The 14,412-nt window shown below is 40.2% G+C and overlaps 1 protein-coding gene across 1 annotated transcript; it reads left to right on the top strand.

Moving 5' to 3' along the window:
* The first annotated feature begins 340 nt into the window (after positions 1-340).
* On the top strand, positions 341-3,605 carry LOC149819340 (protein SOSEKI 4-like). Its single transcript, XM_089986385.1, has 5 exons — positions 341-569; positions 684-753; positions 994-1,115; positions 1,288-2,047; positions 3,329-3,605. Exons 1-5 carry the CDS (start codon positions 341-343, stop codon positions 3,603-3,605), a joined length of 1,458 nt encoding a protein of 485 aa, XP_089842511.1.
* Positions 3,606-14,412: the final 10,807 nt, after the last annotated feature.

The raw sequence follows: 14,412 nt of genomic DNA, 5'->3' as shown, positions 1-14,412 counted from the left end.
AAAATCTCTGGGGACATGTTTTGATTCAATGGGGTGATTCTGGATTCTTTGCAAATAAGGGTTGATAATCCAGGATGCCTCTCTTTGATGGGATGATCCCGATAGAAAGGCGTAGAGTGGGAGAATCAGAGAGGGTCAGCTTCAGTGGCTACGTACAAAATGAATCGCATCTGCAGAGGGTCTGAGAAAGCCCTACTCTTTCTCTTTCTCTCTCTCTCTCTCATGAAAAAGAGAGTTAGATTCATACCACATTGAATGGTTTCCGGATGTTGGTGTGAAAAACTTCCCTCGTTCTGCTGAAACAAGGGTTTTTGTGTAGTACCAACAAAGACAGAGGGCAATGTCTGCAAGCCCTCGAGAGAAGAGGACGGAGGCGGGGATGAAGAAGCACCGGCAGAATGGTGGGAGCCAGGAGACAACGACGGCCAAAGTATCCCCGGAGGCACCGGCGAAGCATCAACTTCGGAAGAGGGTGCCGGTGGTCTACTACCTCTGCAGGAACCGGCATCTCGAGCACCCGCACTTCATCGAGGTCCCCCTTTCTTCCTCCCACGGCCTCTTCCTCAAAGGTGATAGTGAACGGAATCGAGAGTCCTCAAACGGGAACTCCCAAGATGGGTTTCTATGTTTTTACTTTTTTTTTTCAAGATTCTTGATTCTTACCAGTGGTTATCTTGTTTCAGATTTTCTAGACCGTCTGAATGTTCTGAGAGGGAAGGGGATGCCTGCATTGTACTCGTGGTCCTGCAAAAGGTATGAAAATGAACACAAAGAACTGGGATTTCTTTGGTTGGTGCCACTTCTTTCTCTATTCTTTCATCTTTTGAATATAAAATTCCCATACCCACTTAATGGTATTCTCACACCTTTATTTTCTTTGATTCTGTAGCTAGGAATGCTAATCAGGCCTTTTTGTCTCTCTCTTTTCTTAAATATTTCATTGGAAAGATTAGGGTTTTGTGAATCTTTTTCTTGTTTTTGAGAAAAAATCAGAGGCTATAAGAACGGGTTCGTGTGGCACGATCTCCGTGAAGACGATTTGATCCACCCCACAAATGGGAACGAGTATATTCTAAAAGGCTCTGAACTATTGGAAGGGATTCTGTCCCCTTCTGGTAAGAATTCCTTTTTTTTTATCAGTTTCAACTTATAATATGTTGTTCGCGGTTCATCTTTTTTCTTCAAATTCTCCACCGGCATCTTTTTTCCTTCAAAATTCAAACTACCAACATCATTTTTTCTTCAAAGTCATGACCACCTTCAAAGTTTCGACTCTCTGTTTCATAGATCGCCAGCAACAACTTAAGCAACACCCGCCACCCATTGCCCAGACCAAGCAACACCAAGAATCCTCATCCTCCTCTCCCAACGCCGGAAAACTCTCCCGGTCGTCGGACTCCTCCTCGTCGACCGCCGAAGAGGAGTGCAGGATACTCAAGTTGGTGAAGGCTGCAGCCGACGCCGCGACGCAGACCAACGACGCGGTCCGGCAGACGTGCAGCAGAGAGGTCTCCACGGAAGAACCGGAAGCAGAAGAGGCGGACAGCGCCGAAGATGAAGACGCAAGGCGAGACAAACCGGTCTCGTCCGAGTCGAGCCGCACGTCCCGGCTACCATGGAACGACAAGGAGCAGCCCGAGGCAGTCGAGTCGCTCAACGCTGCGGATCAGAATCTGCAGGGAATCCGACTCGTTGAGGAGGCAGCACAGACGAAGAGCTCGAAGCCGGGGGTGGCGGACGTGCTGATGCAGCTCATCTCCTGCGGCTCCATCTCGATCAAGGATGACCGTCTCGGGATCGACTCGGTGCGCCGGACCGGGTTCTTTGCCCGTGAGAGCCGGAGGTTCGGAGACTCGGGCAGGTTCCCCTGGAAATCCCGTTCAGTGAGCGAGTTTGACCCGGTAGACGAGAACCCGAGACGTCCTTGGCTCGGTTTGGAGGACAAGGATTATTTCAGCGGCAGCCTCCTCAAGACCAAGAAGCCCTGCGTGGAAGCCCCTGATTCGCTGGCCTTCCACAAGAGAAGCTCCTCCTTCAATGCACAGAGGTATCAGTTACCGGCTGGCAGTGGCGTAGCTAGGATTCATGTGTGGGGGGGGGGGTGTAGGAAAAAAAAAAACTGGTTTGGGGTTCGGGGGATTTTTTTTTTTTTGAGATAAAATAAAAAATGGCTACAATTATTAATAAAAATCTATTTCATATGGACAAATCAAACTATTTGCTGCAGTCAGGGCTGGGCTAGGACTGGGCTGGGCTAAAAAAATGGATAAAAATCTATTTCATATGGAATCAGGGCTGGGCTAGGATTGGGCTTTTACAAAAAAAAAATAACTGTTTCGGGAGGCAGGACAGCCCAGTCCTGCCCCCCCCCTAGCTCCGCCTATGCCGGCTGGGAAATTGGACTGAAACTAGGGATGGCAGTGGATCGGGGGAATCGGCTCGCCTAGTTTGGATAGGGGATGGAAGACATAAAATCTGGATGGAGGTTAAAATCAAAACCCGTGTGGGGATGAACTTACACTTTTCCCAACCCGCCCTACCCCGAGCCCTACCTCGCCCCGTCCTGATCTCAATCCTTCTTTAGGTTAGGGATGGGCCTCGTCTCTTTTGGACCGGAGATGGAGGGCATGAAACCGGTATGGAGACAAGAATGAAGGCGAGGATGGAGGGTAGGATTTTGAGACGGCGCAGGGGCGAAAACCTTATCCACTGCCATCCCTAGCTGAAACTGACGGCGCAAACGGCGCAGGGTCGAGAATGTTACTTTGGTGTACAAATACCTGAAAACATAATCGACTAAGGAAAATGCCACACATTATTTTATTTTTTTGGTTTTTCGTGGAAAAATCTTGTTAAAATGTTGGCGTATAGAAGCATCTAAAAACATATGGTAGAAGCAAAAGGATAAACAATACAATAATACTACAATAATTGTGATATGATTTCAAATCTTTGGGTGGAGAATGTGATTTGCAATCACATGAGAAGTGAGGAAAATATGCCCCAAATGTGATTTCAAATCTCACTAAGCCATTTTCTTACTCTTGATTTCTTGTGGGAAATGGGACAAATGAGAATTGTCTTGCTCACCATTGCGAGAAAATGATTCTCATTTGGGGCCAAGCAAATGTTTTATTCTCAATATTGGTAGCTTATATTTTGGTATCTGAAAATTGGACTTAGTCCCTGATATCTTGAGGGCCCTGCTTGGGTTGGTTCAGTTGCACAACCTAAGTCAAAACTATTAATTTCAGTTTGTTGATCTGTAAATATGCTTTCAATTCGTTTACATCTTTTAAGCATTGGACTCCCTGAAATGCAAATGCAGGAGCTGCACATCAGGGGCCAAGGAGGAGGAGCTGCCGGAGCAGCCAGCTCGGTCCAAATGCATCCCGCGGACGATCAAGTCTGTGCAAAGCAATCTTGCCAGGTCTCCATTTGCAGACATCCCCAGGAAGTCTTTGTCTGTGCGCTATGTCGACGGCTCGCCCGCGATCAGAAAGCATATCACTGATGCTTCTTTCTCAGAGAGGAAATCGTCCAGAAGGTTCGAGTCCTTTAGGGAAGAAGAGGAGAAGAAGATGGCCCAGATCGAAGAAAGTTGAGTTCAAACCACCACAATCTAACCCATCTAAGTTGAAAAGTCTACCCTGTTAAGAACACCATGACTTCCTGACTAGCTTTTGGTTGAGTACATCTCTCGAACTCAACCGGGGTTAAGCAATTCTATATCGTTTAGTGAAGCTCATTCTCTCTTTTGCACCGTAAATTTAGTTTTTTTCTATAGATCAATCGTTAAGATCTTTCAAAAACGGGAGTTGCATGTGCTTTTTGCTTGATCTGAAGTAGTTGATGTATTTATCAAAGTTTTCTCAGTTAAAAAAACATGTATTAGATTAGGTATTTTCCATGCTCAAATGTGTTTTCCAGAGCTAAAATTGCACCTACAATCGCACTAAAATGTGATGATAAAATCATTTTCATATTAAATCAATTTGTTTCAGAGCATGCTTTTTAGTAGATCAGCAATGACAAAAATATATCGGTTTAAATCAATCACCTATATCGTTCAACGTAATTTCTCGGTGAGGGTATTTGTCTGAGAGATTTTCAAAAGTTGAAAAATCTTGAAAATATCTTAGGAGTTTTAAAGTATAAAAAATATGAAAATGAATATGAGATATAAGAAAATAATAGGTATTCTTGTAAAATAGAAGGAAATAACTTTGAAAAGATTTTAATATATATATATATATATATATATATATATATATATATATATATATATATATATATATATATATATTTGGCTACAAATATATAAAATGAGTTTTCTTTCTCAAAAATCATATATAATATTTTTGTCCCCGACCACATTTTGAAAATAGATCCCACCATCATTAGCAGGCAACCAAAGAATAAAATTATTAATACATTTTCACCTCTTTTAAATTATCATACACTCTTTCTATAGGAACACAATGAATTTTACATATTTACAACATTGCAACTTATCGTGCCTGATTGGGTTATCCCCTCCTTCAATCATATCTGATAGTGTGCCAACAAGTGCAATTAATCAACGTAACATAACACTATATTATTGCTAGTTCAAGGGTATAATATATAGTGCCATATAACAAAATAGGTATGATCTCAAGCTTTACAAGTTTGAAAAGTAGTTTATTAAAAAATTTGAATATTCATATCAGATAAAAAAACATGGCACATACAACAACAAATTTCCCCACCCCTGTATGTAGGAAAACTTTTCATATGTAGTCAAATAATAGAAAAATATGAGTCCATGGGGGCAAGGGGTAAGCCTATGGGACTCTGCATCATTCATTTAGCCAAGATCCGCACTTAAATAGCTGAAATCCAACTTGTGTTTAGGATTTATTGGTGTTTCAAAAATCAATGGTTGATAAAATACAATTTTTTATGATTTAAAAAATCATATTTTTCAACAAAAAATTATAATCCAAGGGTAAACTCTTACTAAATCGATCATGTACAATCCATCTGTAAGGTCAGATTTGATCAAAACTACTTGCATCATCAGATTTAAGAGGGGTGTGAAAATGGAGTACTACATAGGAGATGAATGTAACCGATCTTGTCCTTTAGTATGACACACATGACATAATAGGGAAGAAAAAACGAGAGAGGATCAGGTCAAAAAGCCTTAAACAGAAAACTGTTCAAGAGTCTTTGGATGCAGTTGATCATGCAGATAGATGGACGGCACCAAAGACTCATCTCAAAAAAATGGACTTTAATCTAGATGGGCTCCATAAAAGTTTCATGCCATTCACTTTGCTGATGAACAACATGACGCAGAAATGGATCAAGGTGTCGTTCATTTTCATGTTGAATGACATTCAGGTGCCTTGGATGGTGTTTCTGTTGAAGGCGCTTTGGCCACAACCATAGTGACAAATATAGCGAGATTTATATATGAAAACTCGCGATAGTATTGCAAGAAATTAACTGAAAGTTAAAAAAACAGCAATTTTTTGCGATATTTTTTAAAATATTGCGATTTTTCGTCAAAACATAGTATTTTGAACACGATATTTATATTTTTAATTGCTATTTAACATGAAAAAACGTGTGTTTTTTTATATTTTTTATTTATATTGTCATATAAAAAATATTTTTTTTATTTTAAATTATATTTTATTGCCAAGATTTTGCTTGACTGCTGATATTTTGCCGTATTTAACTTTTATCACTATGGCCACACCCTGTAATGAACTTATGAAGTTCCCCATCAAGTCTTATAGACCTAGACCGTATCACCAACAAATAGCCCCCACTCACAAGTTCAAACCTTTTAAAAAAATGGCTGCAAACGGCGTCAAGGATTTCTTCCCATCTGTTTTCCAATCAGCCTCTCCAAACTCTTCCCTTTCCCAATTCCTAAACTTCATCCTCCCAGACTCTCCTTACATCCCAACCCTCCATCTCAAGGTACAAGAAAAAACATCATTGCTCTGCGCTGACATGCAACATGGATTTTCTGATCATGAAAAACTGATTTCTCTCTCTCTCTCTCTCTCTCTCTCTCTCTCTCTGGATTCTGACTCGTTTGTTTGATCGCTTCAGGTATTGGGATCGAACCCCATCGATATCAAATGGCCGCTGGTGGCAGCCGGCGCTTTTGCCGGATTCTTCCTGTTCCTGGACGCCGGAAGGAGGCTTCTCCGGCTGACCGGAACTAAGCACCAATTCAAGGGATCGTTCTCATGGGGCATGGCCATGTTGTGGTACGCTCTGATGTGCTTCGGTGGGTTTTGGTACCACTCTATCAACCGCCGGAAACTCTTCTATAATGTGGACGTCGCCGGAACGGCCTGCTCTTCGGCCTCGATTTTCTCCGGATCGATGGGTTTCGACGACCGGATTCCTGCCAACCGCCGGATTCTAGCGGCTGTCTATCTGTTGGCGACTGTGGGTACCTTCTTTTCTGGCTCTCGGACGAGGGAGTTGCTGTATCTGCTGCCGACGACCTTTGCCTTAATTGGTGGCTTGTTTTTCTGCGTGAAAATTTTGGTGATCGAGTTTGGTGGCGAAAGAAAGAGAGAGAATGGGAGGGAGAAGAGGAGGAAAGAGGAGGTTGGGAGGTGGCTGCTGGTCGCTGGGTTCGGAGGCGTTTCAGCTTTGGTGGGCCTCGTTTTCAACCGTTGGATCATGGCTATCCTCGGCCTGAATTTCTGCCCGGTTTTCTGGTTCTTTTTTGGGTGCAATTTGGCTCTCTGGGGCTTGTTCCGTTTGGTGGTCGCTTTTAACCATGTGGGGTTCTTGGTTTTCCAATGATCTCCTTTTCTCTTTGTTCTTTTTTGTTTTTTGACGATTTTGCTTTTGGTTTTATGAGAACCTTTCTTTTTGCTTTACCTTTAGCTTTTGCATTTTTATTTTTTTTCTCTTTTGTGAAGTGTATCGAATTCTTGATCGATCTTTTTGCTACAGATGGAGCAGGTGATTATTTTGGATCTCTTCAAGAAGGTAATTAAGTTTGTTCACCAAGAATGGTGGTATATAATATATATAGTCATGTCAAATGGCTGCAATTAATGAGTTCGTATGAGAGTTTAGACACATCATCGATTCATTTGCATATTGTATGTAAAAGATCCTCATCCGACTAATATTTTGTAGTACTATCCGAATTGATTACATTCTCACACTAGGTCGGTTCCATATTCATCTATCATGATCCAAACCAACATGAAAACAAGCTAGGTCCATCAGATTGGACTAAAAAGAAGTGTTCTCAGATTGGAGCATTGACCCGTTTTTGCGGCTTGTAATGAGGGCATAAGCTAGTAAAGTCTAACAAGATATAGAGCAATCACAATTTATGTATCGTTAACTTAATCATTTCTTCAGTAGGTATTTATTATGATGCTTTCCTTGGGCCCACCAAGTGACGTCTCTAGCATTTCACAATTTGATGACCCAAAGTCCAATTACTCTACCCTATTTGATGACCCAAAGTCCAAGTACTCTACCCTCTGTGAGGAAAACTCACCATAAGTAGCACTTTTTTTTTTAAAGGCAAGATGGGGTTAAGATTCCATTAGTAAAGTAACTTGTTTAGGTCGAAGATGCTAGAGCGGGAAGCCAGGCATTTTTAAAATTTTAGGAAGCCAAAAACATAGGATGACTTAAAAGCAAATTAGGAATAGTCTCCAAAGCCAACTAGAAAATGAGGAATAAGCAAAAAATAATAATAAAAATTAAAATATACAAAATATGAAAAAAGGGGAAAGCGAGCTTCCCCTAAATGGAAAGCACGCTTGCCAATTTTTTTTTGCATTTCTCAGCACATTTCGGAAGCGCGATGTTTTATGTTTCTAAAATGCGCTTTGGGGAAGCACACTTTCCCACTCCATATGATGCTTCTTGTAACTCTGATCTTGTCTTGAGAGTGATCTTTCCATAATTTGTGGAACTCCTCGCCAATTTGGCTAAATTTTTTGCTAAGTGATTTGAGTTGTATTTTGTTGTTTCTAGGGTACAAAAGGCTTTTAACCTCATCTAGGATATCTCTTCTCTGATCTCTACCTTTCAAAAACCTTGTGACTCTAGTTGTTAGGTCTTTCTTGCCTGATTTCAGCAATACTTTGGCATTGTGTTCTACCTCTCCAAAGACAACACTCTATCCCCACCATTCCTTGGCCTAGAGGAGCCTCTTGTGTGAGAAGCACCCAGCTCTTAAAAAACCACAGTGGTTACGGGTTGAGTATCTGTCATGCCACTGGTAGTGGAATATGCCTGTAATAGATACCTGAATCCATCCCGGTTTGGGCAAAAACCATTTACACAGATGTCTTGTGGATTGTGATTTGATCGAAGAACTTGTTCTCTAACCATATGGATAATTCTGGACCTTAAGGAGTCACATGCAAACTTGTGCTCTCACCTTCTCTGATACAAAATCTCTTGTGCTCTTATGTTTATGTGTTTCAATAAATACATCCTTGTAAGGCACAATGCCTCCTTTTTCTGCTTCTTGCAATGGTACATGATAAAAAAAAATGAATAATAAGTATGCAGAAATACTCACAATTGATGAGTTATAATTTTCTTCTAGTGGCTCACAAAAGTCCTAGATCCACCTCTGTATAGTTATGCATCGGGCATCGTTGCTCAGTTTTGTGCAGCCCTTGCTGAGCGGTTCCGAAATTTATTGCTCGCCCACTTGTCGCACATGCCCTCCCAATAATCTTTTCTGACAGTAGGAGGCTCGTAGCCCTTCCACTGTGGTGGATTATCTATCCCACCAACTGTTTTTTTTTTTGCTGCAGTCTTCATATTGTGCAGCATGTCAGCAAAATGATTGACAGTCACCTTCTGTCACACTACCCTCGCGTCTTTCTCTGTGTTTGCAGTCGCAAAGCGATGGGAAGCCTACAAATACATTCAGAAAGTTAGCACACATAAATATAAAAGACTTCTTGTTGTGATAAATGATTGCATACCATGAATGAGAAAATTAATCTGTCTAACACCTCTCTCGGGTACTCTTTCCATTGCGCTACCGATTCTAAAAGATGATGCAGTAAAGATTTCATAATTTCTCGTATTACTTTTTGTTGCTCAAACCTCGCACTGCACATGAAAAGATACACATTAACAATCGACTGTCAATATATATTTTTTATAAGTTAAATATTAGACAAGTGACAATAAAATACTTACGGTCGACCATCGATATACACTATTTGAATTACTTGTCGTGGGTCACACTGAGAAGACCTTGCATTCGGCGTAGGTGGGTCATGTGTAGGCGAAACAACACCTATAGAACAATGAGTTATAAATTCACATAATGTACATTTTAACTAATTAAGTATACAATTATTTAAATGATATACCTATCGAAGGATCCCGTGAAGATGAAGACTTAGATTGGCTACCACTGGGTGCTCGATGAGTGTGTCCTCCATGAACCATATTGTAACAAATAAAAATGTACATGCAAGACATTCAAACATTACAATACATTTCAATATATTCAAATCAATACAATAGATTGCAATATATTCAAATCATTCAGATTAAATTAAAAAAAACTTCATGCAAGACATTCAAACATTGCAATGCATTTCAATATATTTAAATCAATACAATAGATTGCAATACATTCAAATCATTCAGATCAAATCAAAAAAAACTTTATGCAAGACATTCAAACATTGCAATAAATTTCAATATATTCAAATCAATACAATATATTTCAATACATTCTAATCATTCAGATCATTCAAATCAAATTGAAAAAAACTTCATGCAAGACATTCAAACATTGCAATACATTTCAATATATTTAAATCAATACAATACATTTCAATACATTTTAATCATTCAGATCAAATTGAAAAAAACTTCATGCAAGACATTCAAACATTGCAATACATTTCAATATATTCAAATCAATACAATACATTTCAATACATTCAAATTATTCTAATCAATTAGATCAAATTGAAAAAAACTTTATGAGAGATATTCAAACATTGCAATATATTTCAATATATTCAAATCAATACAATACATTTCAATACATAATCAATTCGAAAAATATCTGAGACATGCAATACATTTCAATATATTCAAATCAATACAATAAATTGCAATACATTCAAATCATTCTAATCATTCAGATCATTTAGGTATATATTAAAAGATGTATTTCACCTTTGCACGATAGAGATTTTGTGGTAATTTCTCATCTTTAGGCAACATACTCTTTACAATAGAGCACAAACAGTCAAAACATGATTGACTCAAATTAAACTCGGACTTCAAATTCAGTAGTTGAAGAACTGCAGACAAGATAGTGTGACCCTCACAACCATTCTGTAATGGTTCATCAGCATCTTTAAGTAAGTCATAAAATGTACTAGTTGCATCGTTTGTTGCTTCTTCATCTACCCCAGTTGGTGCATCACTATGTCTCGCAGCAGAACCCATTTCCAGTCTTGCGACATCAAATATTAAAGCCATATATGGATTATCGTGCACCACATCCACCCGTGCGTCAAAATTATTCCAAAATTCTTCACCATGAAGTGTCTAATTTTGATAACCACTAACAAAACCCTTTCTGTATAGGTGATGTCTAACGCCATGAGGTTCTACAAATCGATTGTTCTTACACATCGTACATGGGCATCTGATCCGACCAATAGGATTCACTATACTGACACTTGTCATTGCGAATTCAATAAAACTATCAACACCATCTATATATTTATGTGACACCTCATTATCAACTATCTTACGATACATCCATTCACGGTTTGCAGTCATTTTGTCCTATAATATTACAGATATTATCATCACCAGTTAAAAGAAAATCTTAATAATACGTAGATTTTTGTGTGCAATATGCCATCACATCATATTTACATACATCAAAAGGATATTTAGAAATTTGAAATCACATTACATATAAGGATACATTCATTTGAACAAAAAAATCATGATATAATTCTACATGGAAGGCATAATCAAATAGAAAATAACTTCGTGCAAGCATGCATACAGAAACATCAAACATTGCAATACATTAAAATCATTCATATCAAAACATATATCAAACATGTACCTGCAGCAAACACACTTTAATATCCCACTAACTACTACCATGCTGAGCATGAAATCCGTACTCCAAAAATAAGAACACTTCTACTCATACATTAAAATCATGCTCAACATGATCTCCAAACTCCATCAAAACAGTCTTAGATGTCCACAACTATATAAGTGTGTGAACAGAAAAGTGTTGCATCCAATAAATTAAATAACATGTGATGCACTTACATCACTTACTCACCATGGGTATTTACCCGATTTTGCCTTACACTTTTAGCCACATGTGATGATTAGCACTAAGTATCGCGTGTCTTTGGATCAGCAACGTACCTGCGAAGCACAAATATACAGTATAATACAGGGAGGCAGACTGGGGGGGTTACCTGAGAGGTCGGCGGAGATGGGATAAAAGCGTCAAGGATGTCTAGAACACAAGTGAAAAAGAGGGGAAAAGGGGATGTCCGGACGGTGGTATCGGCTTAGGTCGGGTGCGCGACGAAAGGAGCTCAGCAAGGCTGCTGGAGAGGGAGGGGCAACAAGAGGCAGAGCGGGGGGCAAGAGGAGGCGGGAAGGGGGGCGAGAGGAGGCGGGGGTCGACAGGCGGTGGAAAAGGGGGCGACGAGCGACTGGCTGGGGGGAAAGAGGAGGTGGGAAGGGAGGTAGCGGGTCGGGGGGGGGAGAGAGAGAGGAGGCGGGAAGGGGGATGACGGGTCCAAGGTCGACAGGCAGTGGGAAGGGGGGTGACGGTCGGATGGTCGTGGGGCAATAGGAGGCGGGAAGAGGGGGGGTCGACAACGACAGGAAGTGTGGCGATGGCCAGCGAGCCGTGGGGCAACAGGAAGCCGGCCAGGGGGCGAGAGGAGGCAGGCCTGAGAGACACGGCGAAGAAGAAACAAAAAAGAGAAAGAAAGGGAAAAAAATTAGGGATTTATGGGGAAATTCACAACGGCCAATTTTTGTCGCTATTTGGTGATGGCTTAGCGACGAAATAGGTCTGTCAATGATCCGCCGCTAAATTGTAACAGATATGGCGACGAAATAAAATCTATCGCTAATCAGTCGCTAAGTTGCGAGGGATTATCGACAGAATATTCTTTATCGCTAAAATCAGAAATAAATTATATTTTAGCGACGAATATCATTCTCTCGCTAATCCAACGGTACTTTGCGATGGTTTTTTTCTGTTACAAATGTCTGTCGCTAAATAAGGTTTTTCTTGTAGTATACAAATGATCCTTTTCAACAACTTCCCAGAGTGAAAAAAAATACTAATTGCCTTCCATAGATCCTATCCTACATTATGCCCATATTTTTTTGGAAAAAAGAACTCTGGAAAACCATCAGGGCCACGGGCACTAGAGGCATCAAGCTAAATTTTAATCTCCTCTAGGGACACTATTTGAATCAATTGATCATTCTCATTGGGAGAGACTTTTGGTTCCCTCATGTTAGAAAATGAAGTGATTCTCATACGATCTTTTTTAAAGAGAGTGGTAAAGAAGGCCATTGCTTCCCACTTGATGTCTTCTTGGTTATTGATCTAAGACCCATCATTGATTTCTAATGATGGAATATGATTCTTCTTGATATGGTGGTTGTAAAGGGAGTGAAAAAAAAATTGTGTTTTTGTCCCCCTCTACCAGCCAGCGACATCGAGCTTTTTGATGCCACATAGATTCTTTTATTTCTTAAAGAGCTTGGAGTGAATCATGAAGTTGAATTTCTTTTTGGATTGTTTCCTTATTCTCTGTTGTCAATTCTTGGTGACAATCCTCTAATTCTTTTTGAACCGATTTAATCCTTTCTAGGATGTTGTCGATCTTTGTTTTTGCCCAATAACTCAACCTCCTTTTGATATTAGCTAATTTGGCAGTCAAGGCAAACATTGTGCAACCCCTAATGCTCTGGTCCCAAATAGCTTGGTTAATTGTCTCTTATTCTTTCTTCGTGGATCAGTAGTTGAAAAACTTAAGGGGATAAGCACTACAATATGGTCTGATATAAGTCTTGGAAGCAGAAGGCCCTCTAAGTTTGAAAATCTTTGAATCCAAGGGTCATTCACATGACATCGGTCAAGGCAACCCACCCAAAATCCTTGGTCTTCTTGATGATTATGCCAAACGAAAGAAGTGTCAGGAATAGCGATTTCAACTAGGCCACAAATAGCCAAGGAGTTGTTAAATTGATTAATGTCCATGTGTCTTAGTTTAGAACCCACCTTTTTTGAGACATGTCGGGTGGTGTTCCAATCCCCAATTATAATTCAAGGTTGATCTCTAGGGTGCCTTTTCATTTGCTGTCATAGAGAGGCTTGTTGGGATGCAACATTTCTACCATACACTCTTGAAGCTATTATCTGATCCTCTTTGTGTTCTATTAAGATTGTCATCATCTGATCTGATGAAAAGACCATCTCTACCTTCACGGTGTTCTTGTCTCAAACACGTAGAATTTTGTTGTGATCAACACTATCAAAATTCCCTAAGATTCCATAGTCTGAAAATTCCTTGGCTAAAAGATCCAATTTATCTTTTGTCATCTTTGTTTCTAAATGAAAAGCTAGGTCCACCTAATACTTCTTAAGAGTCTCTGAAATCTGCCAACAAGCCCACCAACAAACAAGCCCCTGTATGTTCCATGATAAGAGATTCATGGGGACGGTGAGGGGTGAGATTCAGGCTTTTGAGGAGCTCCTGATGAGGGTTCCTTTGTGTCTATCTTTTGGGCATCCTCTGGTGAACTCCTTGCTTCATTGACATCATCTAGGTTTTGAAAGGACGATTCCTTATTGTTTTTTGTGTTGAGAGCTTGGATAGAGCAAAGCTTTACATGAGTTTTAGAAGCTTGGCATACAGTTGCTCTTTGTCTGGAGTAGGTCCCTTGTCTGATACGAGGGGGTGTCATGTTCTCCTTTTTTAGAATTCCCCTTGTCAGTAAGGAAGGAGATTTGGATATGCTTCTTCAGACAAAATGGGGTTGGTTTGGGTCTGACTCGAGTTCCTGAAGAGGGAAATCGGGTTGAGAAACCCGATGACAAGCGAGAAGGGGAGATCTAGAGGAGGGTCCAGTTGGATGTTCTTCCCCAGTTGAAAGGGGACAGGATGAGATAGGGGGAGGTTCTGAGGTACTTACCAGGTTGAAGTCCTCGATTTGCATGCTGTCAGACATGTTAGCTATTGTACTAGCTATCAGTATTGATGGGACCTCCTTGGGATGTAGTCATGTGTCCTCATGTTTTCCACAACGTGTCTTGAGTTGGGATACAGATGTGGATTCAGTGCTCCTCCATAGAATTGATTACAC

The sequence above is a fragment of the Nuphar pumila genome, chromosome 13, assembly GCF_984573655.1.
Source record: "Nuphar pumila chromosome 13, dmNupPumi1.hap1.1, whole genome shotgun sequence".
In the NCBI taxonomy this organism is placed as follows: Eukaryota; Viridiplantae; Streptophyta; class Magnoliopsida; order Nymphaeales; family Nymphaeaceae; genus Nuphar; species Nuphar pumila.
Note: the sequence above shows the minus strand (reverse complement) of the source record. Positions and strands in the feature narration are given on the sequence as shown.